At 44.4% G+C, this 22,547-nt stretch overlaps 1 protein-coding gene across 2 annotated transcripts; it reads left to right on the plus strand.

Annotated features, from left to right (window-relative positions):
* Positions 1–335: 335 nt before the first annotated feature.
* On the plus strand, positions 336–21,098 carry ift172 (intraflagellar transport 172). Of its 2 annotated transcripts, none has more exons than XM_034579382.1 (50): positions 336–524; positions 560–685; positions 1,386–1,529; positions 1,668–1,780; positions 1,876–1,915; positions 2,093–2,158; positions 2,265–2,344; positions 2,502–2,586; positions 2,761–2,975; positions 3,087–3,210; positions 3,341–3,436; positions 3,536–3,697; positions 3,799–3,852; positions 3,993–4,096; positions 5,014–5,099; positions 5,500–5,612; positions 7,111–7,278; positions 7,474–7,610; positions 7,762–7,869; positions 8,929–9,013; positions 9,404–9,496; positions 9,600–9,677; positions 10,009–10,251; positions 10,469–10,547; positions 10,657–10,777; positions 11,307–11,451; positions 13,175–13,264; positions 13,467–13,564; positions 13,872–14,007; positions 14,112–14,228; positions 14,333–14,475; positions 14,626–14,719; positions 14,846–14,910; positions 15,077–15,257; positions 15,390–15,499; positions 16,497–16,626; positions 17,296–17,394; positions 17,652–17,761; positions 17,924–17,987; positions 18,189–18,275; positions 18,461–18,577; positions 18,679–18,789; positions 18,889–19,008; positions 19,350–19,445; positions 19,575–19,634; positions 19,753–19,851; positions 20,001–20,151; positions 20,265–20,356; positions 20,623–20,741; positions 20,873–21,098. In XM_034579382.1, the coding sequence occupies exons 2-49, from the start codon at positions 647–649 to the stop codon at positions 20,698–20,700; spliced, it is 5,226 nt and encodes a 1,741-aa protein (XP_034435273.1). In that variant the 5' UTR covers positions 336–524; positions 560–646; the 3' UTR covers positions 20,701–20,741; positions 20,873–21,098. The 2 variants fall into 2 exon arrangements, with proteins under 2 accessions (XP_034435273.1, XP_034435274.1); XM_034579383.1 differs by having other exon boundaries at positions 20,623–20,746; positions 20,873–20,987.
* The last annotated feature ends 1,449 nt before the right edge of the window (positions 21,099–22,547 follow it).

Here is a 22,547-nt window from a genome sequence, read left to right on the forward strand (position 1 = left end):
CTCACACGTCAAACTGTGGAATTTACCTTTTAACGTTACTTTTTACAAACACACGTAATAAAAACTCGTCCTTTGTGGTTTTAGTTGTAGTTTATACTTCGTTTAGTTCAGTTAAATCATCTGGAAACACGTTTACAACAGAGACTGAACAGCAAAGTACACATATTCACACTGTACACATTTTGTTTACACTGAATACATTCGTTTTTGATACATTTATATATTTTATGTGTATTATATTTTTTAAAGCTGTAATTTATTTATATTTTGAGTTCGACACCGGGCTGTAGTGTTTTGGGCTGTTTTTGTTGCCGTCGGGCGGCTTCGTGTTGACGTCACGCAGCCCTAGCAACCCTGGGCATCGGCCGGTAACCAAGGCCGTGTTGACAACGAGGCAGATGCAGTGCGACATCAAAGGCAACTCCGCCAAACAGCGTAACATCAAAGGCTGTTTCTGTTACCACCGGAAGTGCCCTCCACGAGCGGCCACGATTTGAGCTTGCTTACTGGAGAGCCAGCTAGCTGTTAGCTGTTAGCCGTTAACTGTTAGCCGTTAGCCGTTAGCTGTTAGCTGAAGAAGAGCCGAACACTCCTCTGTGGCTCAGGTCGGATTCTCACCTGAACGAGGAAGTAGAATATAACCAAAATGCAACTGAAGCATCTGCAGACGCTGTTGACGCCGCAGGTACGTTCAGCGACACAGTGACCTCATGCAGATGCTAGCAGGGCAACGTGAAAACATGAGAACTGTAACGAAACAACTACGTGCTCTCGTCAGACCCGCTTTGAAACGACTGAACTGATTCTCTGTTAACTCTGTTATAAACACAGATGTTTATGTTCACCGTACTTTACCCGCTAGCATCGGGATTTCCACAACACATTGTCCAAGTTTCTAATTTGTCAGTGGTCTCCCAGTGCATCAGTTTGTTTTTCCAGGTTTGAAACTGTGTAAATTGTGAAAACTGGTGTACGTACTTTGGGTCAAAAGAAAGTTCTGACACGCTGAAAGTTTGTTTTTGTTATTTCAGAACTTAATTCACAATTCCCTCATCATGCAAAACTTATTTTATTAGATTTCAAACTTTCACACACACAGTTTCAACCTCTCTAAACATTTTTTGTCGGTTTCAGATTATGGCCTGATATTTATATATTAACTTTGTAGTTCTTGTGGTCGCTCTGTGCCTCTTTGTGGTTGTTTCACGTCTTGTTGTGGTCGCTCTGTGCCTCTTTGTGGTTGTATTCGTTTCATAAGAAGCAGAAGCTCCAGCCCCAGGTTGCCGGTGACCCCTTGTCCTGCCTCGTCCTGTCCAGTCGTCCGTCTTTGTCATCGTCAGCTGGTTATATGACCTCTAACTCTTTGTCTCCTCTGCCCCCTGAAGGAGGGCGCTGCCAAGGTGACGTGCATGGCCTGGGCACCGAACAACAGCCGGTTAGCCGTGTGCACGGTCGACAGGGTGGTGCTGCTCTATGATGAGCACGGAGAGAGAAGAGACAAGTTCTCCACCAAACCCGTGGACTCCAAGGTGAGAGACGTCAGGGTGTCCATGAAACCCTCACAGCTATGGAAGACCTCTCTAAATACACAATGCTCACAATGATCATCATCAGCGTCTGGTCAACTTGTCCGTTATTTAACCACGATGCTCTCGTGTTTTTTTCAGTATGGGAAACAAAGCTATGTCGTCAATGACATGGTGTTTTCACCGGACTCCACCAAAATCGCCATCGGCCAGTCCGACAACATCATCTTTGTCTACAGGATCGGAGAGGATTGGTGATTTCCTTTTGACTGATTCAACTTTCCCTATTAAACCTGATTTTGTTCTGTGCGTCAGACTCATTTTTAATCGATGGTGTCTTCTCCTGTAGGGGGGACAAGAAAGCCATCTGCCACAAGTTTGTTCAGACAGTAAGTAAACATACACACATATGATTTTCATTTTTTTATATATCCTTGTGTTTATATTGCATGTTTGCTTATTTAGTATTTTCACTGATGTCCTCTTGCTTCTGCTTCTTATCTTATCTTATCTTATCTTATCTTATCTTATCTCATCTTATCTCATCTCATCTCATCTTATCTCAGAGTGCTGTGACCTGCCTGCTGTGGCCTGCAGAACATGTCATAGTTTATGGTTTGACTGATGGAAAGGTAAGTCAGTAACACGTCCATTCCCCTTTATAAGAAACCACAAAACTTTCATTTGTTTTTATTGCCATTTTGTCACATGGACATTCTCTTTCCCCTCTTTCCGTAGGTTCGTCTCGCGAATACTCAGACGAACAAGTCGTCCACGTTGTACCGCACCGAGTCCTGCGTCATCTCCCTGGCTCCCAAGTAAACACATGAATGATATTCATATAGAAGCAAGACCAGCTAGCATTGTGTCTGATGTTTTTTTTTTTTACCAAGATCCTTCAACTGTTCCCTGGGAAATTTCTGAAAATGTCTTTTGTGCTGTGACCATTGTTATGACATCTCTGCTCTGTTTCAGTGTGACTGGTAACGGCTTCCTGTCGGGTCACGCTAACGGGACAGTAGCTCGTTTCTTCTTTGATAAAGTCCCTGGGGAGTCTCAGGTACCCACAGCAGCACACATTCTATATTTACCTTATATCATAAACTGAATATACTGGAATCCATTTGCATATTTCGTGCAATCATTAATTATAACATGATGAATTTCCCTGTATTCCTCTTGTAGTCACCTTGTTTTCTCGTCTGAACTCACATCCACTGTGACTCTTACGCAGGGCGAGCTGTTGAAGCATCCGTGCCCCCCCTACGCTCTGGCCTGGGGTGCAAACAGCATCATGGTGGGCGGCTGTGACAAGAAGGTGGTGGCCTACGACAGAGAGGGTCACATCCTGCAGACCTTCGACTACAGCCGCGACCAGAATGAGAAGGAGTTCACAGTCGCCGCCACCAGCCCCAGCGGACAGTCTGCTGTGTTCGGCAGCTACGATCGGTCAGTCCACTCAAAGGGACATTTTTTTATTTTATACTTTAACATGAAGCCACATCTCATTGTCTGCAAACAACAAATGTGTCCACAGATCGTTTGTTTAATGTTTTTCAGAGTGCGGGTGTTTAACTGGGATCCCAGGAGAAGTGTGTGGGCCGAGGCCAATCCTAAAGAGATACGCAACATGTACACGGTCACCAGCTTGGCCTGGAAGAAAGATGGATCCCGTCTCTGTGCGGTAAATGTGTTTTCAGTTGTATTGTGTGAATCCATAGTGTGACTTCAACCTTGTACTTTTACTTTACGTGTGTTATTTACTTTCAGCATCTTTACAACACTTCATTCCTAAGTTGTGTGTGTCTCTTCAGGGAACCCTGTGTGGAGGCGTGGAGCTTTTAGATTGCTGCCTGCGAAGAGCCAACTATAAGAACAAGTTTGAGCTGACCTACGTCGGTCTGAGCCAGGTAGAGACAGACATAAACATGCTGGGCCAGTCATTCAAAAATGTTTTGTCCAGTTTGTCTTCACAACTTCACGTTTCCCCCCCCCCCCCGCGCCTCCAGGTGATCGTGAGGAACCTCTCCACAGGAACTCAGGTGGTCCTGAAGTCCGACTACGGTTATGAGATAGGAGACGTCAAGATCATGGGAAAAGATCGTTACTTCGTGGCTCACACGTCCGATACTCTTCTGCTGAGGGACCTGCAGACACATAACTCCAGTGAGGTCGGACTTCTCTGCTTCTTCTACATCTCCTCTCGAAACTGTTTCAATCTAGTTCCTTTGTGAAAGGTTTCGATGACTCCCTCTTTCTCTCTTTCCTTCAGGTGCCCTGGCCCAGTTCTGGAGGAAACGAAAAGTTCTTCTTTGAAAATGAAACAGTGAGTGAACACGAAACAGAGATTGTGAGACAGTTTTTTAATGATCTCGTAGAACCACAGTTCTTCACCAGAGTCCCTTTACCACTCCACCTATTCAGCTGCGTACCTGTATGTTTTACCATGATCCATTGGGTTTGCAGGTGTGCATGATTTTCAATGCCGGGGAGCTGAGTCTGGTGGAGTACAACAACAACGACATCCTGGGATCCGTCCGAACTGAGTTCATGAACCCTCATCTCATCAGGTGGGTCCAGTCCTTGTTATGTTCTCAACCAGTAGTGGCAGTGAGTGTTGTCTTGGGCCAGTTTTACAGGTTGTCCCTTCGTCCCTCTGAGTGGAAGACACACGAATGATTACATGATGTCGTTTGAGATGTAAGATACATGTGTTTTATTTATAAATGGGATTAATTAGCATATACAGGTGATGACTGTTCAGAGACCTCCCAGTGCCCCTTCACCCCCCCACCTGTGCACGTATACCCTTGTTGCTGATTGGCTGGAACAGTGTTCGGGTCGGCTGTGTATTTTAATAATAATTTGACAAAAGCGTATTGGATTATAATCGCTTACCCCACCTTTATTACCTGTTATTATCTTTTTAATTATAGTTCAAGACTTTATCTGTTTTCAGCTCTAAGACAACTGGAGGGAAATTTAATTAAATGTAGATAAATCCTTACTTCCATTGTCTGTATCCTTTTTAAGTGTCATAGTGGATCTGGACTGAATCTCAGCAGTCACAGTAAACCTGCCTCTCCACCTCTTCCTGAACCGACTTTCTAAAAAATCCAAATCAATAGTAAAGTATCTAAGAACAAGTCCATGAACCAGTTGGACCACAGTCAGCGATCAGTCCAGATCAAGTGTGTTTCCTCTTGTGTCCATTAGATGGGTGCATTGAGCTGCGTAGGTGTCGGTACAGTTGAGGCTGTAGAAGAGTCTGTGAGACAGTCGTCCATGTTAATGTATTCAGACCTGTCAGACCTGTCAGACCTGTCAGGACTGACGGCCCCTCAGTGACTCACTAATGGTCAGCGGCTGTTGAGCAGGTGTCACTACGCCCTGACGGCTCCTCGCCTCTGGCTGCTCGCCCTCATCCTCAGGTGCATCCTGGGAGATGAACAGCCTCTTCTAAAACTGTGTGTGTTTGTGTGTCCAGTGTCCGAATAAATGAGAGGAAGCAGAAAGGAGTCCAGGACAACAAGAAGCTGGCGTATCTGATCGACCTGAAAACCATTGCTATTGGTAAGTGGAAACGAAAAGTACCAGCACGTAGGAGTCGCTGCTGGTTGAGCTTTAACCAATAACATTACAACCTAACACCAGTTTTCTTCAAAATAAAACCCACACTAACGAAAGAATGTATAAAAAATGTTTGGGGTATCTAGAACAAATTTAAAGCAACACTATGCAACGTTTTTATCTTAAAACAGCAGCTTTAATAAAATAAAAACTTTAATAAATAATTCCACTTCGAAAATTCATGGCCTCACACAACTTGATCCCAAATATTTTAAGAGAAACTTCTCACACTGTCGAAGAGAATCATCGATAATCATAGAACTTCATTCATGGCCACACTGTCGCTGCTCCATTAACCCAATGCTCCCCCCCCCCCCCCCCCCCCCCCCTCCCACCCTTCCAGTGGACCTGGCCGGAGGCTACAATCTGGGAACCATCAGCCACGACTCCAAGATCGACTGGCTGGAGCTGAATGAAACCGGACGCAAACTGTTGTTCAGGGACAAGAAGCTGCAGGTGAGAATGAAGCGTCAGCACAAGTGTGGAAACGAGGGCGGGGACGAGATGATGATCTGTATTGTAGTGAGAGAAATATTAAAACCTGTCCGTGGTGGAGGTTGGTTTGAAGAAATGGCCTCGTCCGTCAAACAAAACATGACCTCGAAGTGAACATGGTTTGTAGTGAAATGAATATGTTTATATTGCTTCAGAATTTCACAGTTTCCTTATGAAACAACATTTACATTCACTCGATCCAGATCTTTATTTGATTCTGCTCCACATTTCACACACTCATAAATATCAGTAACATGCCTTCATCAAGAGTCATGAATTAGTCTCTGAGAAAATGTTGAAAAATCTCTGTTAAAGAAAATAAATCCTGGATCTGCCCCAAACTTTTCTGGGTTCTTCCCTCACATCCTTCCACCAAGTGTCACGGTGATCTGTCCGGTTGTCTTCTTGTAAACCTGCAAACTAACAAACATTCACAACAAACAACTTTAGAATTAACGACAATTACTTTCACTTTCCCCAAAGGAAACTTTATTTGAGAAGAGGCCTGAATATGGGAGCAGTTGTGTGTGTGTGTGTGTAGGTTGTGAGTGGCAGGGAGGTGTGGTGTCAGTTGTTGCCCCGCGGTGATGAAACAGTTTCATGTTCGAGCCCCGGGGCAGAGACATGTCAGCTCTGGTAATTGGGAATCTCCCAGTGGTGTTAAAGGGTTTTCTGCACCTGAATGGAACATGATGACATGAAGTGATTACAAGGAAACTTCAACACTGTGGGACAGGACGTTGATTTTTCTAACTCATCGTGTCACAGTTAAGAAAATGCTGTAAATTCTCTTCAGCTCAGTTGCGATGGTGCGTGAAAATTGGTTTGTGTAACATCACAGTCGTGTTTTACGTGGTTGAAAATATAATTCAGTGTCAACCAATCAGTGACAATATGAGAAAAAAATTCAAACTATTTCATTTTTCCACCAGAAAGAACCGATTAAAAAAAAACTGCAGTTTTATATTAACTGCTTCGTTAATTTAAAGTCGCTTTCATGTGAACTTATCAACAGGCTGCTCCTCCTCACTGAATTAAAAGTTGGCTGAGCTCCGGGGCCAAACTGGAGACAGAGCATTATTAAAAAATGGTGGGGGGGCCGATATTAAGGACGCTGATTACAGCAGCGGGCGGTCTCTCAAGCACACACACACATATTAAGTGCTGCGGCTGTCGCTGCAGCTTATAGAATCTACATAATCTCAACTGTTCACGTGGCCCTGGTGGAAATGAATCAACTTTCTACAAGGACTTAAACTACGGTGTAAACTGTCGTGTTCCTGGACAGAGAATAAGAATAAATCTGTGTCGCTTATATTCTCAGGAAAAACAAAAGAGCATAAACGTGGTTCCCTCCTGCGAGTGGTATCCATCCAGCTCTTCTTTACCAGATGGTCAAACTAACCTGTAGAGGTAGAAATCATGAATCCTTTGTCTCTCTGTGCTCGTTCCTCCTCAGCTCCATCTGTACGACATCGAGTCCGGGCACAAGGCCACGGTGCTGAGCTTCTGCCCGTACGTCCAGTGGGTGCCGGGCAGCGATGTGGTGGTGGCACAGAACCGGGGAAACCTTTGCATCTGGTACAACATCGACAGCCCCAAGAGCATCACCATGTTCCCCATCAAGGTGAGAACCGGTGGAGACAGTGGACACAACTCTAGAAGTTACAAGTTATGACTTCACAATAAAACAGCAGCTCCACAACATCCCTCAGGATTCTCTTAAGAGACGATTTTGTGTTTGGACATTTCCAAAGCAGCTGAAGACACAAAAATCCCCAAGTTACTTAGTCCCACTTTCCCCACTGTACCTCTTCTTCAGGGGGACATTGTGGATCTGGAAAGAGGTGATGGAAAGACGGACGTGATCGTGATGGAGGGCGTCAACACGGTGTCGTACACGCTGGACGAAGGCCTCATTGAATTTGATACGGCTGTCGATGATGGAGACTATGACAGGTGAGTTCAGAGCAACAGAAACCTTGTTAACAGTCACAGGTTCGATGCCCCAGGATTCTCCAGCTCTCCCCCGTCAGCTGGGAGACGTAATCCATCCGTCCTTTGGGATTTTTGCAAGCTTATGTTTCTGTGTCTGTCTGTGTCTCTGCAGAGCGCGAGCTTTCCTAGAGACTCTGGAGATGTCACCAGAGTCTGAAGCCATGTGGAGGAAGCTCAGCAGACTGGCTCTGAATGCACGGCAGCTCCACATCGCAGAGAGGTCAGCCACACACACACACACACACACACACACACACACACACACACACACACACACACACACACACACACACACACACACACACACACACACACACACACACACACACACACACACACACACACACACACACACACACACACACACACACACACACACACACACACACACAAAGCCCTTTCAAACTAACGTTAGTGCCTTTGAGTTAATTACATTCTTTATCAGTCTTCATTGTAACTGAGACTTATCTTTTGGGCCTGGAGAGAATGAAGAACAACAAGGGCACCTTCCTGACCTGGAATGAAACACACAGACACACACACACACACACACACACACACACACACACACACACACACACACACACACACACACACACACACACACACACACACACACACACACACACACACACAGCTGCGTCCCCGTCTGACCTCCTCCTCAAACTTCATTAATCATCTAAAACGTTTTTTTATTTTATTTTCTATCACAAGCATTTCCTCTCTCTCTCTCTCTCTCTCTCTCTCTCTCTCTCTCTCTCTCTCTCTCTCTCTCCATCTTTATTTCTCTCTGTTTTGAGAAACTTTTCAAATTTAAATTCTCTGTCATTAATAATGCATATTCTGATCGTTAGGCCTCGGCTTGATTTGCATAACTCATGAAATCGGGGGAGAGAAATGATTTTGTCTGGAGTGGATAATGTTAATGAGGGCGGGAAGTGAGAAAGAGTCGCACAGAGTTTTATATATATATATATATATTTTAACTTTCTTATTTCCATGACTTGTTCATTAATCTGATGCAACTGTTCAGAGCGAGTTGCTCATGAAGTGGCTGAGATGTGTCTTCTCATTCCGCAGCTCCTCACACTGCAGCGTATCCAAAGGCTAATTAGACAAACGCTCTAATTTATCTCTGTTCATTAAGTGAACGGCTCTTCAAAGTATTTTCTTCAACCCTCTCTGCAGTCGATGTTTCGTTCATTGTGCTTCTTCCTCTCTAATCTTTCTCTCCTGCTAAATAATTGTGCTCTCACTCTCTCTCTGTTTATCTTCGTAGGTGTTTTGCTGCACTGGGCGACGTCTCCACGCTTCGTTTCCTGCACCAAACAAACCAGATTGCAGACAAGGTGTCCAGTGAAATGGTTCGTTCTCTAACCCTCAGCACGGACCCACCCTGACACCCCCACCCTGACACCCCCACCCTGACACCCCCACCCTGACCAAACACATACGAGTTAAGAGGGTGATGCTGATTATTAACATTCCACACAGTCGCTTTAAATCTGGCAATTTTCACTCAACAAATCCTGAATAATTAAGTATTTGCTTTAAAGATGTCGGCTTCTCGGGGTGGGAATAGAAAAGCATCTCCACTGGAATCAATATTCACTTGGTGGAATATGAGTGCTTGCTTTTAAATGGACAGAAGAAGTTACTGCAACTCTTTCCCCTTTAAACTACTTTTTTTTTTTGTTGCTGCTTGTACAAAGTGAGAACTCAGTGTGTGAGTGTTTGTGTCTTTTTGTGAGAAGGACGGAGATGGGACATCGTTCTACCAGGTCCAGGCCAACATGGCCATGCTGGACAAAGACTTTGAACTGGCGGAGGGACACTACACGGAGCAGGTCAGTCACACGACATGATTTGTCAGTATCACACTGTACAAGTTCTATTTGTAATTATTAAAATTGTTCAGATTTAAGTGACGTGTTTTCCTGTTTTCTGCAGAATGCCGTGGATGAAGCCATCGAGATGTACCAGGAGCTCCACATGTGGGACGACTGCATCGCTGTGGCTAAAGCCAAGGTGACAAGGATTCTCTGACTCCAAATGAGCTGCAGAGTCCCACCTTCTTATTCTGAAGATGTTTGACCTCAGCTAAATTTAGATCAGACCCCAATACACACAACCACAAATGATAACGACAGGTTTTCAATAATAAGTCATCTGTCAAATATCAGAAAACTGATTTCAAAAATACCTCTGACTGTTTCCCAAAGTTAAATCCTCATGTTTCTTATTTTGACTCCAACTAAACACAACTTCAGTTATCGACTAAATTATAAATCATCGATGGTGTTTCAAGCACAACATTTGACGTTATGTAGAAACCTAAAATGATCCAAAATGGCTGCAGGGTCACCCGGAGCTGGACACCTTGCGTGGGAACTATTACCAGTGGCTGACGGAGACGGGTCAGGACGAGAAGGCCGGCGAGCTGAAGGAGAGTCAGGGAGACTTCCAGGGGGCCATCAATCTCTACATGAAGGCCGGGCTCCCGGCGAAAGCTGCCCGCCTCGCCATCAGCCAGCCGGAGGTCAGCAACGACACCGGCAGTCGCATCGCGGCCGGTCTCATCAGAGGAGAATTTCATGAGAGGGTAAGAGGATTTAAATCTCGATCTTTAACAAAGATCTTTATCATTTATACGTTGTTTCCTACACATACTTTTTTCCAACGGATCCCAACAAAGCATGTTTAAGAAATTCCCGAAGTTTGTCAAGATGACTCTTCACCTTTTCATTGTGAATTGTTGTTTAATGTCCCCAATATCTGAATTAGTCGTAATGATTGGATTTTGCCTCTGTCTTCTAAAGGCCGGAGACATGTTTGAGAGGATCGGGAACAACCAGAGAGCGTTGGAGTGCTACTGCAAAGGAGGCGCCTTCAGAAAAGGTAAATCAGCAGTTCTGCAGCTCGTCTATTCACTTCAACAAATATAATCTGTGTTTCTTTACATATTTGCAAAGAATCGTATGACGTTTCTCTTCCGTGCTCCCTGTAGCGGTGGAGCTGGCTCGTCTTGCCTTCCCTGCCAAGGTGGTGAAACTGGAGGAGGACTGGGGGGACTGCCTGGTCCAGCAGAAACAGATGGACGCCGCCATCAACCACTTCATTGAAGCCGGGTATGTGGTGCAGAGGAGGGATGGAGAGAGAGGACGGAGAAGACAAAGACATGGACAGATGGACGGACAGATTGTAAAAAACGAACACAATCCAACAGAGATGACCCACAACTCTTTAAATCAGCAAAAAAGAGATTTAGAAGAGTCGTCTTTAAATATGGCGATAGTTGTGTCCCAGAAAATACCAAAATAGAGAAAGGTAGTCTGCAGCCAGAGGAGAGAGGAGAGAGGAGAGAGGAGAGAGGGAAAGTTTTATTTGAGCACTGTCAGACCTATAAAATCCCCCTAACATATGAAATAATTGTATTAATAATAACAGCTGTAATAATGATAACAATAATACTGATAATAGATAATAGGCGAATAATAATCATCATCATTATGGTTGAGTAGCAGCAGCAGATCTGTATCCTGCAGCTCAGGAGTCACAAATATCTGCAGGATTGTAACTTTATTAATTATAACTTCACAAGCGAAGCCGAGCATGTGCAGTTCACACGTTTATATTAATATCTCCTCGTCTCCTCAGCTGCTCCCTGAAGGCCATCGAGGCGGCCATCACAGCTCGCCAGTGGAAGAAGGCGCTCTACATCCTGGAGCAGCAGGAGGACTCATCGGTGGGGAAGTACTACGTGAAGATCGCTCAGTACTACGCCTCCGTACAGGAATATGAGGTGAGACAGCAGCAACGAGGACGTTGTGCCTGTAAGATATTCTTCAAGTACCAGAAGTAGAAGTGAACATTACGCCGAAAGGCCCAAATCGAACGGATGGTTCTTCGTTACAATACGAGCAAAAACAACACTAACGTAACACAACTCTGCTACGTTACTACACTACATGAAACGTTGTATACGAACATAAGCGACACAAACTACAATATATTATGCAGCTATATTAACAACAAAGTCAAAGTTGTAAAGGGGATGTGTAGTTCCTTTGCCTCTATTCCTGTTTTCCAATAATTTATCTTGCTCTGAATCAAATGTTTTATGGTTTTGATTCATGTTGTCGCTGCTCGACCTGGTTCCAGGCTCTAAATTCTTTTATAAGGATTTTCTGAAACGTCAATCGAGAAAATGAATGTGAAGTTTACTTCCTGAACCAGAGTCGTTCTAAAAGTGGACGCTCACTCACACCGTGGAGCAGTTTCATCTTATCTTAGCTTCGCCTATAAGGATGTGTTACACTTGTTATTGGGTTTATTTTGTTTTTTCTTTTCCATTTTTCCAACACGTCCATCAATGACATCATGTTAGTTGTGGTAACTTCTCTAAATCTGAGTTTTCCTGTATATTCGGTCTAAATGCTGACACGTGTGTCTTCAGGGAGGTTTGTTTCCTGAAGACACACAGGACACTGCACCAACACGGCCTGAGGGATGATGTGGGCACTGACATTATGCCACTGGCTGGTACTTTTTACATATCTCTCAGGGACATATACAGTCACACACACACACACACACACACACACACACACACACACACACACACACACACACACACACACACACACACACACACACACACACACACACACACACACACAGACACACACACTGCTAAAGTAAAGTGGGAGCTCAGGATCCACTTTGGTGGCGTCTCTGTGGAGCAGCGTGGGCCGTTTGCTCAAGGTGCGTTGGCAAAAATGACAAGTTGGACGGTTTTAAAAATAGTTCACCAGAAATACAGGCCGGTTGAAACGCGGCAGAGAAAGAGAGAAACCTGGTATCGATACAAAGCGGAGGGAAGAGGCAGAGAGATGATAGCACAGTGTGCCCTTCGTATTCTGATGAGCTCAGCTCAGCCAAACAGCCTCCGCAGACTGCCAGCCTCTGAAAATAGCAGCAGGCTATTTCCGTCTGTTTGCTCTATGGGCATATTCACAGAAAGTAATTAAGATAACAAGCTCTTTGCTCTCCAACTCGTGGAAGATGCAGGAAAGTGAAAACTAAAACAATGAAGGAGGCGCGTGCCTTCAGTGGAAACATTATCCAGGAAATACCCATGACTAAACTTTTTATTAAATCAGAACGAAGGAACCAGCAGCACAGACGCTGTCGCTACAGGTTGAACTCGATGTAAAGCTTCTGCCTCCATGTTCACTCTGCACACTTCCTTCATATCTTCTCTGAATATATTCCTCATGATTCACAAGGTGATTTTGTGATTTCAAAATCAAAGAGCAGTCGTATAATTTAGTTTACAACTCAAGAAACACATAAGTGTGCAGCCTCTCTTCAACTAAAACTAAAACACTCAGTAGAACTCAGACCTCGGCCGAGTTCCATCCGTCTCCTTAAGAAAACAACACGTAAACTCACCCGATCCAGATTCCCTCATCTTGTTTTCTGACGGCATGTTTTGTGTTTCCTGTGTGTTTCATGGCCTGTAGGTGGCAGAACAGCTGTTTGTGAAAGGAGGTCAAATAAAAGAGGCCGTGGAGATGTTCACCACAGCAGGACGCTGGGAGGAGGCTCATAAGGTCGGTGTGGAACACAAACACACAATATGTAGAATTCAATTAACTGACTTTGAGTGGAAACCGACTCCAAGGCCCCGAAAATCAATTTAACCTCTGAGAAAAATCCCCATATTCATTATTTTTCATCTCCTACATATCAGATTTAATAATGATGTGTTGTGACGATAAATATGTTTGACGAAAGAAGTGTGTCTGTTCGCAGTTGGCAGTGAAGTGCATGACCGAGGAGGAAGTTGTGGCTCAGTACGTGAGCAGAGCTCAGGAGCTGGAGCGAGACGGGAAGTTCAAAGAGGCCGAGCGGTAAGTGCAGGTCTCTGTGTTTATATTTATAGTCGTTTGTGTCGTCACTGGCGGCTCGAGGCAGGAAAATGGAGTCGGGCAAAACTGCCTGTGAAGTCGTCTGTGACCTGAGATACAGAGAAACAACAGAAACAGCATCTGACTGTTGGAAAGGAGATCATTTCTTGTTATTTCAAGACCGATTCACCAAAGCTTCTCAATTCTCATAATATCCTTTTCCAATATTTTTCGATGTGAGGTGGAACGTCAGATATCTTATGTGTGTGTGTGTGTGTGTCTGTGTGTCTGTGTGTGTGTGTGCATACAGGCTGTTTACCACTGTGAATCAGCCGGACCTCGCCATCACCATGTACAAGAAGAACCGCATGTTCGATGATGTGATTCGCATGGTGGCCAAACATCACCCCGACCTGCTGAGCGAGACCCACCTGCTCCTGGCCAAGGTACGGCTCGCTGCGATCCACCGGACACCAGGACGTGTCAGCAGTTCATTGCACATACGTATGTTCATTTATGTTGATATGTAACATGTGAATGGTTCTTGTAGGAGTTTGAGGCCGAGTCCTGGTTCTCAGAGGCCGAGCATCACTTCGTAGAGGCTCAAGACATGAAAGCTGCCGTCAACATGTACAGAGTGAACGACATGTGGGAGGACGCTTACAGGGTACACACAGTCCCTCTGCTGCTTCTGTGTGAATGTGTGTTTGATAAGACTCGTGAAGATCTAGATAAATACCGTCCGTTTCTTCCATGTGCCGCGTGCGACAGGTGGCAAAGATTCACGGAGGAGGCGGGGTCCAGAAGCAGGTGGCGTACCTGTGGGCCCGGAGCCTGGGGGGGGAGGCGGCCGTCAAACTGCTCAACAAGTTCGGCCTCCTGGAAAACGGCATTGAGACTGCGTTGAATAACTTGTGAGCTGCGTTAAGACACACAAACACAACACAACATGTAACAGGACAACAACCAGAGCAGAACATGTGCTGGCTTTAATAAGCTAAGATATATTCTATGAATATAAATCACACAGTAAGTTCTGGATTATTGATTATTCTTGTCTCCAGCTCGTTTGACTTTGCCTTCGACTTGGCCCGACTCTCATGTAAAGAGAAGATTCCTGAGATCCACCTCAAACACGGCATGTACCTGGAAGACGAGGTAAACACACGCCGTTTAAAATCCATTACAATTTAAAGTCTATTTTCCTTAGTGGCCTTGAGTTGAGAAACATTCTTAATCGTAAATCTTGTTAATCCCGATTTCTGCCACGGTTTCGTCTTCCAGGGAAAGTTTCCTGAAGCCGAGATTGAGTTCATCAAAGGAGGAAAACCCAAGGAAGCTGTGTCCATGTGAGTCCTGAGGACAGTGATGAGAGATCTCTGAACCAAAACTAGATATTTTCACTCAGCTACGACGTTCAACTTGTTCAAAGTTTCATAAGTTCACGTCACTTCCCTGGGACTTGAAACTCACAGTTTTTTCTCTTTGGGCTCATGTGTGTGAACCGTGTTCCAGGTACGTCCACAACAAGGACTGGGCCAGCGCGCAGCGGGTGGCCGAGGGCTACGATCCAGAGAGCGTGTCTGAGATTCTGGTCGGCCAAGCCAAGTCCTGCTTTGAACAGAAAGACTTCCAGAAGGCTGAAGCCTTCCTGCTCCGAGCCCAGAGACCCGAGCTGGTTGTCAACTATTACAAGGTGAACAAAGCCAAACGTCGGCTTTAGAAACAACGAGGAGTTTGATTCTACTGAAACTTTACGTCAGGGACTCGTGATGTTGTCATATTCCAAATCACAGACTTGGATGTTCGGTTGTTTTGTGTTTCTCAGGAAGCAGACATGTGGAGTGATGCCATGCGCATCTGTAAGGAGTATCTCCCCTTCAAGCTGTCCGCGCTCCAAGAGGAGTACGAGAGGGAGTCCTCCAAAAAAGGAGTCCGGTAAGAATCCAGAGAGCCGTAAACGTGTGGTTCAATTTATCTGCTAAAGCGCAGGCAGCCGCTGGAACCGGTTATCGTTTCAGCAGATGCCAAACGCCTCGTTAACGCGATTCATAATTAGGAATCATAAGTTTGCTCCATGCGGGACGTTACTTTGAGAGTGTGTTTTAGAATTTGTTGGCCTGTTAGGTTGTTCGGGAAATTCTTAAGAGCCACAAAAGCACGTATGAAGATTTTACAGCCTCTCTCCGCTGCACTCACCCGCCAGAATAATCTATGCACAAAGAATCGGTTTGATGCTTTATTAAACACACGCTCTTGTGTTATTCCAAACCGAAGCTCCCAGTAAGGAGACGCTCGTTAGCCAGCGAACCAGCAGCAGGCAGCTCTTATCCTCCTCCCAGCGCTTCTCCCTCTTTAATGACCTGTGGGAGAAAACATCAAAAGTTGCCAATGGAAACGGGCGATGAAGAGGGTTAAAGTGAGCAAACACTGAATTATTCCTGCGGAGTTCAGTTCAGTTCAAGTGCAAAGATTCACAGTTTCTCTCCGGCAGCCACAGGACGCAGTTTGCCGACAGACGAGACTTCTAGAGACTGAAATTTAACAAAAACAGAAATCTGGAACAAAAAGGTGGAGAAATAAATTATCTTTGAGGTGTAACACAGACAAAGAGAAGTTTTCCTCTTCTATTCCAACACAACTAGAGGGGAAATAAACAGTCGCCTTCTGAAGCTACTTCTAAATTCACTAGATCACACACACTCATAAATACCCGTCCTCTAAACTTCTAAAAATCTATGAATTATTCTCTGAGAAATCAAGGAAACTGTTGTAAAAATGCCCTTTTCCCATCACAAGCATTACTCCTGCTTTGTTTTATACATCTGACAGTGTGTGTGTGTGTGTGGTGTGTGTGTGTGTGTGTGTGTGTGTGTGTGTGTGTGTGTGTCTGTGTGTGTGTGTGTGTGTGTGTGTGTGTGTGTGTTGCTTCCAGGGGGGTGGACAGTCTGCTGGAACAGGCCAGAGAGTGGGAGCAGTCGGGTGAACACTCCCGGGCCGTGGAGTGTTACCTGAAGGTGAAGGACGACTCGAACACGGAGCTGATGGTGAAGTGTTGGTTGAAGGTAACAACAACAAGCCTCGTTTTCCTGTCTGATAAAAGTTGATTTAATCGATTCGAGGCCGAGTTTCTTTTATATTCGCGGGTCGGGATGAATCTGAGGGGTCGTCACAATAAGACAAAAAGAAAAGGACACGACCTGCAGCTGTTGGACGGTACTAGCTGTCAATCTAACCGTAAGAAAATGAATAAACAGAATCTGTAATTAGCTTCTTCTGATATTCAGCTCTGTGGTGGGTGGATAGAAAGAGGAGACTGTGGCCAGGATTTCCCATGATGCTGCAGGAAGGACGAAGGTCACCGTGTCACCAAATATCAATAGATCCTATTCTGCTCGGAGCACGAAGCCGCACAGCAAACACTGCGTTATTGACTCGAGCGCCGGGGAGATCAGATCATCTGAAATCCGAATGGTCGCTCGGGCAGTGTTGCCAGAGGAAAGGTCAAGAGGTCGCAGAGATCGATAGGTTTTTGTTTTCTGCCCCCAACTGGGAATTTGAACGTTTGGCCCCCCCGGTGGAGTTCGAGGGGAAAAGGGGTCGACAAGGATCAATAGGTCACTTCCTGTAGAGAGACGGACGACGCACGTTAGATTTTTATCATCATTTTTAATCGAATTATGTTGTTTGACATTATTAAGTGTGTTTGTTGTTTTGCATGTGCGTGTTTCCAGGCAGCAGAATTATCCGTCAAGTTCCTGAGTGGAGATCGAGCGGTGGAGGTGATTCAGGTGGTCGGACCGCGACTCGCACACCTGGGGAATTACAAAGCTGTGAGTGGAGACACACGCACACACACACACACACACACACACACACACACACACACACACACACACACACACACACACACACACACACACACACACACACACACACACACACACACACACACACACACACACACACACACACACTATCAATCTATAGGTTGAACAAATTGTCTTGTGTGGACCAACCTCAGATTTTTTGTCGTTGATCATTTCCTGATTTTCTCTCCTGCGGACGTTGTGTGTTTTTCATGATCCAGGCTGCCGAGCTTTATTTAAACATGGACTTGTTCAAAGAGGCAATCGATGTGTTTATCGAGGGCGAAGAGTGGAACAAAGCCAAGAGAATCGCCAAGGAGCTGAAGCCCAGGTGGAAAACACACACACACACACACACACACACACACACACACACACACACTCTCTCTCTCGCTGTACACAAATCCAAAGTCAAATTCAATTCACTAGATCTTTATTTGGATCTGCACCTTATGACACATGAAGTGTCTCTGATCCCTCTGACTCTGTGCAGGTATGAAGAATACGTGGACCAGAAGTACAAAGAGCATCTTAAGAATCACGGCAAAGTGGATTCTGTGAGTATAATCACACACAGAAATACTGTATAATACTGTGTAATACTGTGTAATACTGTGTAATACTGTATAATACTGTATAATACTGTCAATCCATTCAGCAAAAGTCACTGTTGGTAGATCAATGAATCTGAATCCATGTCCTTAGATCAGAGCTGGACACTAAAACACATGTTAATGGTTCAAACCTTCTTTGTGCAGCTGGTGCATGTGGACGTCATGGCAGCTCTGGACCTGTACGCGAAACGAGGCCAGTGGGAGAAATGTCTGAGCACAGCTTCCAAACAGGTACTGACCACATGTTGCATCGTGATTAACGATTTAAAAATCTCCACTTCGCTCTGTCAACGTCTCACAAACCGCGGCCGTTAAAATCTGTTTGAATTGTCTTGTGTCTGGAATCTGGGAACGTAAATGTTTGTAATGAACATGGAATCTGTGTGAGCTCCTCGTCGTCTCTGTGTCGTGCTCAGAACTTTAAGATCCTCCATAAGTACGTCGCTCTGTACGCCACCGACCTCATCAAGGAGGGGAACGCCCTGAAGGCTCTGCAGCTCTACCTGCAGCACGGGGCGCCGCCCAACCCGCAGGTGCACACACGCTTTGATTTCCTTTACAACACAACCACACTATGGGGAGATAAGACTAAAGAGATGAAGCTAAATGCATTTCAACCTGTTTTACCCCTCAGAACTTTAACATCTACAAGCGTCTGTTCCTGGACCTGATCAACCTCCCGGACACGGACAGGCCGGAGTCGTACCGCATGTGGGCCGACCTCCGCAACTTCCTCCTGCAGCTGGTGCGTCACAACGACCGGGACAATCATGTTTAACGCTCAGACTGGAGACGGCAAGTTCAAAACACAAACCTGTTAATGTTCTTCTAATGTTGATCTCAGAGCGAGAACGTTTCCAAGTCGGCCAAGGCCAACTCCCCAGCTCACGAGGACTTCAGTCAGATGCTGCTGATCGCTCACTACTACGCTGCACGAGCCGCCGCCAAAGGAGTCGAGCAGCTGGTACGCACAGAAACACAAATACACAAAAACACAAAAACACAAAAACACAGAAACACAGAAACACTGAAACAGTAAAACACAGAAACACAGAAAGGCTCAGAGAGGATTCAGGAAGCTTCGTTGTTCCTGCATCTTGGTATTTTAATGAGCATGATCACATTTGATCCTAAACTCAAACTCAGGTCATGTTTATGTCCGTCTGTGAGTGCGTTTGTTGGTTTATTTGTTATTTATCTGTAACAGGATACTCAGACGTGTTTCCTCTTTGTTCCTTCATGACTTGTGCTGCTGACAGTTTATCTCATGAATCTCAAATCCTCGCTCCTGCCGTGTGTTTTCAGGTCAGCGTAGCAGCCAAGCTGTCCACGTCTCTGCTGCGTCACACTGAGCTCATTCCTGCAGACAAAGCTTTCTACGAGGCCGGTCTGTTCTGCAGGGTGAGTCCAGCCTCTTCACCTATAACTCGTCTTTATTGGACGTTGTCTTCTGCATAACATGAAGTTAAAATCACAAGATGAGAATCACAGATCATTATTATTCGCTGTAATGTTTTCCTGTGCTTGCAGGCCGCTGGCTGGGAGACGATGTCCTTCATCTTCCTCAACCATTTTGTGGATCTGTGTGATGTGAGTGTCACAGCCTCATTAAATCGATATGATTCAGATCTACACAGTTTCTAGAAGCTACAGAACCTTAGAGGAGAATCTGTTTTTTCATCTCTGATTGGCTGATTCCTGTCTCCAGGCTATCGAAGAGGGGACAGTGGACGACCTCAACTACTCAGACTTCCGCGACACAGACATCCCAGTTGAAGTTCCCGTTCCCACCAAGCTCGGCATCAACGTACGTCACTGTCTCCGTTCACCACACACACACACACACACACATCTTCAGGGACTGTGGTCAGACGATGAGCTGTCAATCAGAAACACTGCTCACTGACAACATGGTGTTTCATATGGGTTGTCACTTTGTGTGCGTGCGCTCTACAGGACGCTCAGCGGGAGGAGATCCGTAACCTGCTGCTGTCGGTCTGCATGGATCATTCCAAGCAGCTTCTGCCACGAGACGAGAGGAACTCGTACGTCGGGTCACTGGTGGACGCAAACACCGGCCAGCGCTCGCTGCCCTGTGTCCTCACAGGTAACACACACACACACACACTCACACACACACAAGACAATAATCTGAGTGTTTGGGATCGTGTTCCCACTTTGATGCTTGAACATATCACCTCCTGGTCTTCCCGCCTCCAGGCTACCCGGTGCTGAGCAACGGGATCAACTTCTCGTCCGTGGGCAAAACGGCGAACAAGGAAGACTGGGACAAATTCGACATGGCCACAAAGGTGAGTCCAGACGGAAAGACGCTGCAGCGGCCTTTTAAAGAGACAGAACCAAAATGTCGTATTTTGTTCAGGTTACGATGAAAAGAAAGAAACTCAGGAGATCTTATGAGGCTGAAATCTGCTATTTTATATTTTTGTCTTGGAAAATGTTTTCCCATGATTATTCAGTTCAATACAGTGGTTGATGATTTTTAACTAGTTCTTCCTGCTCTGATGGTTAATCTGCGTTCTGATTGGTCGCTGTCTGTGTTGCTCCTCCCCTGCAGACCACTCACAGTCCAGAGTGTCAGGACGTCATCAAGTTCATCGGCCGGTGGTGCGGCGGCCTGCCCCCCCTCCACTGACCTCTGCTGCTCCAGCTGCATTTCTCTCTTCCACCTTGTCTGTGAGTTTTGAACATTCTCCATCTGTCCGTCCATTTTTTATCTTTATTGAGTCTGTTGAAAAATAATAATACTTTAAAAACAAATCACCTTTTCTCACATTCCTCTGCTGCTTTCTCTGTTTCTCTCTCAGGACGACGTCGCTGAATCCAAAGGTTTCTTTGACTGGTACTGAGCAGCCGTGTGTGTGTGTGTGTGTGTGTGTGTGTGTGTGTGTGTGTGTGTGTGTGTGTGTGTGTGTGTGTGTGTGTGTGTGTGTGTGTGTGTGTGTGTGTGTGTGTGTGTGTGTGTGTGTGTGTGTGTGTGTGTGTGTGTGTGTGTGTATGCTTCAGAATTTATTGTGTGTTTGATATTTAAATGTATTTTGTTACATAACGTTGAAATGACAGACTTTTTAAACGTCGTGCCTTTATCACGTGATGCTGTAAAACTGTAACAGCTCGTAATCAGGTTCATATCCTATCAAATAAACACCTGAATACAGAAAGACTGATGAGATTATTCCTTTTTTCTAGAAACCAGATATCAACTCTCTCTGTTTAATCATTTTAAACGTTATAACCTGCTGGGAACACTGGTAAATTATATTCAGACTGGTTTTTAATTTACATATACAGTATCTGTTTTTTTACATATAGTGTATACTGTTTAGTTTTTTACATGTAGACTTTTTAGTGTTTGGATTTTTGTTTGTATAGATTTTTAGATTGAATGTATTTCATATATATTTGTACATATACACTTTGAGGCCTTACATGTATCTATTGGTACAACAGTGCAGAAAGAGAGTTTAAATGTTAAGTACACAAAAGGTACGTAAACACATTTCAGTTTATTTCTATGATTCTTTGAAAAATCTGGCCTTTTATCAATATTTCCCAATAACCAGAATATTTTCCTAAATGTTTAGATGTAGATAAATATCCATCGTTGTAAATAAATGAAACAAGATGTTCAAGAAGACAAAAAGCAGCAGATTTGACTTATTTGTTTATTTCATAGTTTGTCATTTTTACAAGACGTCATTGAGAACAAGAAAAAAATGACACATAGAGAAAATATATATTATAAACATCATCAATTCACAACTTACCTTCATTCATCATTTTAAACTGTAAATATCTTCATTTCTCTTTCTTTCACAATCAATTCATGGGGATTTATGAAAAAACAACTAATTAAAAAGTCCAATTTCTACAAATAAATATGGTCAAATATCACATTGGTCCATTAAAATGTGTGAATTATGTTTTTGAATATAGCTGAAAAATACTAAAATGGTAATATAATCAAATGAGTAAATCTTATCTTCTTTTTTATGCTCCTCATATACATTTATATACATCATTATAATCTGTTTCATATTTTGGTCTCATCTGAAGATGGTTAATACAAAAACGTTTCCTTCTGGCTCATGGAAGTAAAATGTTTTAAAAAGTTATTCCAGACAAAGTTTCAGGACATTTTTACAGGAAATGTTTGTTGTCCTTTCACATTAAAAGTATGAAATTTGCCTAAAACACAATAAAAGAATTATGGCAGCAGCTTGAGCAGGTTTTTAATAAATCACAAGATCAGAATATGTTATTATTAAAATCACTGGACAAGTTCTGGGACTTCAAACACAACCTGAAAAATGCAAACTGCAGAGTAAAAACGTGTAATTGACTGTACATGTACACACATGCAGTACAGTTTACAGTATATACAGTATATACAGTACAAACCGCCTCCTTTCCCAGCAGCTGCACGTCCACAATCAATAATAAAGCCTGTGTGTTTGGGAAAATACATTAGTAAGAGATAAC

The sequence above is a fragment of the Hippoglossus hippoglossus genome, chromosome 24, assembly GCF_009819705.1.
Source record: "Hippoglossus hippoglossus isolate fHipHip1 chromosome 24, fHipHip1.pri, whole genome shotgun sequence".
NCBI lineage: Eukaryota > Metazoa > Chordata > Actinopteri > Pleuronectiformes > Pleuronectidae > Hippoglossus > Hippoglossus hippoglossus.

Bases quoted from the DNA above. Each gene is read 5' to 3' on its own strand.
- ift172 (XM_034579382.1), top strand. From the start codon at position 647: ATGCAACTGAAGCATCTGCAGACGCTGTTGACGCCGCAG. The intron at 18,790-18,888 runs GTGCGTCACAAC...TGTTGATCTCAG, and splicing joins GCAACTTCCTCCTGCAGCTG to AGCGAGAACGTTTCCAAGTC. The intron at 19,852-20,000 runs GTACGTCACTGT...TGCGCTCTACAG, and splicing joins CCACCAAGCTCGGCATCAAC to GACGCTCAGCGGGAGGAGAT.